This window comes from Propithecus coquereli, unplaced genomic scaffold, assembly GCF_000956105.1.
Source record: "Propithecus coquereli isolate 6110/MARCELLA unplaced genomic scaffold, Pcoq_1.0 Scaffold200, whole genome shotgun sequence".
NCBI classification, from domain to species: Eukaryota; Metazoa; Chordata; class Mammalia; order Primates; family Indriidae; genus Propithecus; species Propithecus coquereli.
In genome coordinates this window covers 2,906,634-2,914,666 of record NW_012144968.1, presented here as the reverse complement: position 1 = coordinate 2,914,666, position 8,033 = coordinate 2,906,634, and the positions used below count along the sequence as shown (strand labels likewise).

The following is an 8,033-nucleotide window of genomic DNA, read 5'->3' as shown; positions in this document are numbered from 1 at the left end:
CAGAAAGTTTGTTATTTCCTGGGTTTTTTCATGGTTACCTGGACCAAATCAGGAAAATCTTAAAAATCTAAGGCGAGATGTTCCAACTGTATAGGTTTCAGTTGCTAGCAACAAAATCAATTGTTAGTATTAAAATCCCAAGCTATTTTATACTTCACCTTAATCCCTTGTTTTATTTATCTCTTTCTTTATACTACCTTCCTCTATTTTCTTTCCTTTACTTCTCTCTTGCCTGTACTTTATTATCTATAGGTACCCATAGCCACAACTGAGACCTGCTTTGTACATGCAAGATCTAAGAGTTAAGCTCTCAGTGGGTCCTTTCAAACAAGAGGCTAGAGAACCCATGATCAGAATGTTAAGAAAGGGATTCCTGAAATTGGGAAGAGTTTGAACTGGACAACATCTAAAATCCCTTTTGGTTCTATAGATCTAAAAATCTCAAAAATAACTTATAACAAATTTCTCCATTTTTTAAGTTCAAATTCTTAAGTATCCATATAAATACTAGACTGAGATCCCCAAAAGGTCTAAGAATAGAATTTTAGAACTAGAAAGAACCACAAATACAATGTAATCCAGCTCTTTACAAATGAGGAATATAGGACCTGGACCATTGAAATTTCTATATTTAAAACAAAAAAAGCATAAATATTTTTAAAACATAATGAATGAATACTAAATCTGGAATCAGAAAATCTGAATTGGAATCCTATCTACTCTACCCACCAGCTCTATCATAATAAACAACTCTCAATTTCCACAACTATAAAATGAGATATACATACTGGGCACAGTGACTCACGCCTATTATCCCAGATACTTGGAGGCTGCAGTCAGAGGATCACTTGAGCCCAGGAGTTCAAGGTTGCAGTAAGCTACGATTGTGCCACTGCACACCAGCCTGGGCAACACAGAGAGATCTTGTCTCTTAAAAAAACCTTTTTAAAAAAATGAGAGTTGTCACGTTATCCCACTGCTCAGGCACCTAAGTGGCTCCCTAATGTCCATGGTATCCACTCAGCTTCCATTCAGCTGGTCAATTTTCAGCCTCATGGCCTCTGTAGTCAAAAGACTTGGTTTTTAAAGCACTAAATCAAACAGAAACTATATTGTTCCCCATCCTCCATCAGGCCAGAAAAGTAGACAAGCAATTAACAATATATACAGAGAACACTGTTAAAGGGTTAAAGGTCAGAACTGTTATGGAACACACTTCCTGCCCTTAGGAATTTATAGTGGAAATCAAGGGGTCAGAATAGAAGTAACCGTAAAAAGAACACTACAGGAATTTTTATAGGGCAACATATACTTGCAAGGTAGCTAAAAGTAAAACAGGCTCATCACTGATGTTCAATATCAAACAATTGTACTACTCTGGACAAGCCACTTAATTGTCTATATAATGAGGAGCTTAGAACAGATTATTTCTAAGGCATTTTCCAGCATCAACATCCTAAAGGTTTGCAGAGTTAAAATTAATTTAATAAAAACTGAGCTCATAAATAACTAACTTACCTCTTTTAGTCTTCCATAACTACTATCAGACTAGATTGAAGGGCTTTTGGGAGAGTTTAATTGCCCCCAGTAACCTCTCCCTGAAGTTTTTACTATGGTACATGGTTATCAGACAAGTATTAAATGTCCCAATCTCTGCTGCAGATAGATGTGAGCACATGACCATGTTTCAGTCAATGGAAAGTGAGTGAATAAAGAATTTTGATCTTTATTCTCTCTTCCCTTGGCCAGGTTGAAACATAGTTGTATAGTTAGTATGGCTGCTTCAACCTCACAGATTAAAGTCATATGAAGGCAATCCCCTGGGCCCCGGGTTGGCAAAATATATCCTAAGGACCTAATAAATTGACCTATCACCTGTTTTTGTAACTAAAGTTTTATTGGAACACATTCACATTGTTTCATTTATGTACCATCCATGGATGTTTTCATATTAAAACAGTTGCCAAACCCTAAAATATTTATTATACGACCTCTTACAGAAAAACGTTTGCAAGCCCCTGACCTAGGATATATATGATGGATAACAAAATAAGAGGAACCTGGGTCCTTGGATGAACTCACCTACCCACCCTATAGTCATATATTTCTAAACTGTTATATAAAACAGAAAAAAAATGACTTCTTTGAGCTACTGTATTTTGGTATCTTTTTTTTATAGCTGTTTAATGCATATCTAATATATTTTTCCTATATATTTTCATGTGGCCTTTTGCATATATCATGTCACTTACCATACTGTATTGAAACTATCTATTTCCAGTCTCTGTTTCAGCATAATGTCAAATTCTCCATTATGCTATAGATTATTGGAGGGTAGAAGACATCTTACTCATCTTTATAGCCCCGAGATCTAATACCTAACATAGAGTAATTATTCATTAAATGTGTTATGAGTATGACTGGTAAGAGAAAAGAAAAGAGAAAATGATTTATTGCTAAAGCCAGAATTATTTCAAACATCTGTAACATAAAATTGGTTATATTGGCAAGAGACACTTTCATTAATTCATTCAACAAATACTGATTAAGCACCTAAGATACACCAGGCATTTTCTAGACATTAGGATACAGAAATAGAAAAAAAGATAAAATCATCTATTAATATATTTGTATAGTTTACATTCATTCTAGCAAGAAGACACTGAAAACAAGTAGAAAATAAGCAAAAATATACTATCCTTATTAATCGGTGGTAAAGGATCTAAGAAGAAAAATAAAGCAAGGTAAGAAAGAGAAAGAAAGTAATGGAAAAGTTATTGTTTTACACAAAGAGGTCAGGGAAGGCCTCTCTGATAAGAACCAAAAAAAAGTGAAGGAGCAAGTCACACAAATTTTAGGAAAAGGTCATTCTAGGTAGCAGAAGTAACATGAGTACAAATCCCTCAGGGAGGGCCTTGCTTGACTTGTTTAGGAAGGAGCAAGCAAGATCAACGTGGCTGGAGCAGTGTGACAGGAAATATGGAATGAGGTAGAAGAGCGAGCAGAAGGCTCACAGTGGGCCTTGTTGGCTACAAAAAGAACTTTGGATTTTACTCTGAGTGAGACAGGAAACCTTTGGAGAGTTTTGAGTGGAAGAGCGTTATGATCTGACTCATTGTTTTAAAGAATCATTCTGCCTGCTATGAGGGAAACAGACTGGTGGGGGCATGAATTAGGGATGCCATCAAGAAGTCCTGTGGAAAGAAAAATTACTTTAAAACATTATTGTGGACATACTCACTCTTTAGAGTCCTGAGTTCTTTTAGTAACATGCTGTACAACTGTGTCATAGCCAGATTCCTCAACCTGATTCTGATCAGATATGCATTTTTCCATTTCTTCTTCAATCATAGCCCCCAACGTATTACATATATGCTGTCTAAGGTATTTCACAAATTCATAGCTGAAACAAATATTTAAAAAATAAATGCAGTAAATATCATGAGCTTACTTACTAAACATATCTAGAAAAAAAATGTGAGCACGGAAAGATTTATAATGTATCTAAGATCTCTTACCTTAAACTGGGATTAAATGAGTCATTTGTCACAAATCCTCAAGTTAATCTACAGTTTTGCTTTGCCTTTTTATTTTTCTAAGACACATGGCAAATATCATTCAAAGATTACCATGGTGGGGAAAAGGAAATTTCAGGGGCAGCCCAAACTTTAGTGAGTTAGAAGTTTCTTCACATTTCTTTTTTATATTCCCATCTTTAATATGTGATGTTGAAGGGTAGGGAAATCAGTTGTTAAAGATTTTCATAGTTATTCAAGCTGATGAGGAAAACCAGACTGAAATACAGTAATTACGAAAAAATAAATAGGAAAAAGTTAAGCTCTATCATAAGAGTTTGGTGTACATTTTGAAAGTGGTAACTTACCTAAATTCTATCAAAACAGTTCTTGTCTGTGACTAGCATTATTAGTAAATTTAAGATACATTTTGCCATTGGCATTTAAAGACCTTTTAGATTCCAATTTATCTTACCAGATTTATGTCCTATTACTACCCCCACACAGGCCTAACTCCCCAGGTTTTCTCTTCCCAATATCTTTGATAATATTATGTTACCCATTTAGTGTGTTTTACTATCACTCCTTCAGCTAAATTATCTCCTACAACCTAAAATGCTACCTTCTGATAAAGTCTTTCCTAATAATGTTCTTTCTCCCCTAAGCTCCAAAAGTACATTGTCGCTCTCTATCAGCTCTCAAAATATTCTGTCTTGTATGTAGTTATACAACTTGAAACATCCTCTGCTTGGTCCCTGACCACCTCTAAACCCAGATTTTTATATGATTTATATACTTGACAATAGGATAAATCTGCTTGTCTGTGTATCATCTGCAATTCCTTGTACATAGCAGACACTCTATCAATACTTGTTGGATTGAAATTAAGTGCTGGGGAAGGGTTTATCTCTTCATTTCCTACATCAGTTGCTGCCAGTTTGAATTGCTTATCCTTTCTAAATATTTGTTCTAGTGGTTAGTTTCTTGTTCGTTTAATGCCTGTCAACAAATTTCAAATAACATTATGCTATAATTACCCCCATACATGGCCTCTTACTCTTCCTATATTCCCCTGTAAGAAAAAAAAAGAAGAGAAAAAAGGAAAGTGTAGAGTAAAAACAAATCTCCTCTTTCCAACTACCCATCACATTTTTTGGCACTAACATTATATTTCAAGACTTCCAAACCTGCCACCATAGAATACTCTTTAATGTCTCCATCTTTTTCTGTACCTCACACCCACCCACTAGATCATATCCATACAGTCACCAACACTTGTTAATGTTTCCTGCATATCCCTTGATTTCATCACTTCCTTTTTTTCTATTTCTATCAATCAGTACAAAACCACATCACCTATCATTTCTCTGCCTTTTGGCTAAGATCAGTGTGTGCAAAACCACATCATCTTACATGGAGATTACTGCAGCAGCCTTCTTGTCTTTTCACTTTTACTCTTTTCCCTCTCATATTCATCCTGAATACTGCAGCCATATTGGTCCTCAAAAATCACTGATTTCATTATTTCACTCAGAGGTAGAACCATTTTACTCAAACCAACGCATGCACAGAATGCCTCAATAAATATTTTTGGAATTTAAAACTAGTTATTGGATGCCTATTGTCTTTCATGATCAAATACAGCTTCCTTGGCCTGGAGTTTACATACCTAATCAATCAAATGCCTTTATCAGGGTATCTCCACTGAAATGAGGCCACATTCAAAATTCTCAACAAACCAACAACCATGTTGATTTGCATATAACCAGGTAAGAAAATAAGTTATAAGTGACTACCATCTAGACTCTGTGCTAAGTACTTTATTAATATTATTTTATTTACCATATGATAGGTAAAATAGATGTAGACACAGATTCAAAAACTAAAGAGCCTTGTCAAATTCACAACTACTAATTCATTCACCTTACTCCAAAGCCCATGTTAATTCCATAATCCCACCTTCTCCCAAAGATGTAAAAATTACAGAAATATTTAAATAGTAAGATATTTTGTAGTGGTAAATTGAGAGTGGGAGGGGAAATAAATAAATGTAATATTCATATTTTTATCAATTTGTATATAAGTTAAATTTCTTTCATTTGGGAAAGAAAATTATATTTTATTTTCTCAAAATTATAATTGGCATATTAAATTTAAAGTATAATTTACTTAAAAATTGAAGTTATTCATTAAATTTACTTAAAATGTTTAATATTTATACTTGATGTTCAGCTAGTAACTTCTAAGCCTTAAGGGAATAAGTATTAAGTATAGCAAAAAAGGAAGCTAAGGTTATTTTGTAAATTTAATGTCCTACAACATTAGGTCTAAATAGCAAACACTAATTTTCAAAAATATAGTCGAAGAACAACAAAACCCAAAGTTTACTGAATCATATGTTATAGAAAACATCCTCTAATCACCATCTAAACAGGTGTGCTTTTTCTGGTGATTCATCATTGCCTTATATTACTAGAAGATCTTCCTATATATAAGCAAACTTCCCACCCATATTAAAAGTTACCTTATTTTTTATTTGTGTATGTCTAATTATAAACCAAATCTTTGCACATTCTATATAAAACACTGAAAACCTACACAGGCAAGAAAAGAAATTCAAAAATTAAGGTTTCAAGAGAATCCTTTAAAGATGTTCTTAATTTTGTAATATTTGACAATCCTCATACTGCCTTCACAGAAACACAGTTGGCTCTGAGAAAGAGCTGGCAAATGTGCACAGTGAGATCTCAGGAGCCAAAAAAGGTATAAGTTCTCCACCACAACATCCCTGCACAACCAGGAAGCCTCTTAATCAAGAATCAAATTATCTGAAATTTCAATACCATAAAAGTATCGTTGCTTTCTTTGAAATGACTTTAAAAATGAAAAAGATCCTAGAATAATCCTTTCAGCCCAACCACTGTGACCAGGCATCCAGACTCTCACAACTGGGAAAAGAGAGAAAAAAGTAAATGTGAAGAAAGTACAGAGAGAGAAGTTTGGAGGTCCCTAAACATTATCAGGACCCTCTTCACAATCCTGCCGAAAGTCTGTCAATCAGACACATCAGTTTTCCTCCACACCTCTGAAATATTTAGTGGCAAATGAAAGATGGGGCTAGCCTGAGTTATTCCTCTGAAACTAAAGGAAGAGCCTTCCTGAAGATTCTACATACCACTATCGATACCTACTATGCAAATGTAGAATTATCCTTGTTCCTTAGTTTTATCAGCCCTATCTCTGTGCCAAACATCAACCAATTAGGAAAAATGAATATTTAATTGAGAAATATAACTTATTTCTGTGTGCTTTTTTTTATGAAGCCCAACTTATAAGCAACACAAATGATATTTCCATAACTGAGGCAGTGAGAAAATATAATACAAGCCTACTAACATAATTTATTCAATAAAGTGAAGAGAATGCCATTCTAAAATAAAAGTCGTCAAAAAAAATCCCCATTTAGCATAAGCTATAAGTAGCAAATATGCTGGAAAAAATTTAAAATCCCAAAATTTTGGGAACTTGAATAACCACATGCTTTTTTCTAGTGACATACTTTTTACCTATGACCACAGAATTATCTCCTAGAAAACTCAAAGTGCTTCAAGGTTTTGATTCATCTTCCAAATTAAATGAACCCAAGGACCCTACAGTTAAATCTTAAGAGGTTATTGCTCTTTTCAAAAGAATCTTCTAAGAAAAAGAAAATCTCCAGGGATGGTAAGGCCCTTTATCTTATCAGGATTACCAGACTGTCTATGCACATAGGATGCTATACTGACTCACCCATCATTGGAAAACTTTGAGAGCCTTAAATCCCAAATTAATGAACAAAATCATTTCTTCAAGTGAGCCCTTCTATTCTTCAGGTAAGAGTAACCCAAGACTTCAAATTCTCATCCAACAATTCATTTTGTGTTGGTTCTTTTTCCATCTGAATTCATGGCAGTAGCCCATAAAATCCTAAGTAAAGCTGTTCTTCCATAGTGGTGCCCCAGGATAGAAAATTGTTTCTATGACTTGTGGAAATAGTTCTGTAAAACTAAGTACTATGTTGCCTGCATTGTAACCATGATAGTTTTTATGAAATCTATATCTAATCCAAAAAATTGATGGTAACTATAGATTTTTATCAAATATTTTCATTGCATCATTTTTAGAAATTAATCTGGAGGTAGAACAATATTCTACTTATGTTCTATAAAAGTTAAACCTCTGGATGCCTCAAAGAGACTTTCAGAAGGTCATTATACTTATTTGAGGGATTACAAATTCAGATGCTACAAAAGGTAGACAAAGGTGAAGCAAACCATGTGTAAAAGAGAAAAGGATAGAAGCTTTAGTGAACTGAAGAGGACATGCCCCAGCTAAAGGGAAAGCTTCCACAGGGCTCCAGCCACTTGTTATCTTGAAGGAATATGAGCCTGGTGTTAATCTTTCAATGTTTCAAGGAAAGAAAACAGATTTTTATGTGCTATCTCTCAAATTTTAAATGTTGCTTTTAGTCTTTTCTTT

General features: G+C 34.2%; 1 protein-coding gene across 1 annotated transcript in view; it reads right to left on the bottom strand.

Annotated features, from left to right (window-relative positions):
• The window catches only part of TBC1D32 (TBC1 domain family, member 32), a gene marked incomplete at its 3' end in the record, with an annotated part of 149,181 nt that overhangs the window by 135,642 nt on the left and 5,506 nt on the right, over positions 1 to 8,033 (bottom strand). The window contains 1 exon segment of the mRNA XM_012643805.1: positions 3,242 to 3,403. Within this exon segment, the coding sequence (XP_012499259.1) occupies positions 3,242 to 3,403 (162 nt within the window).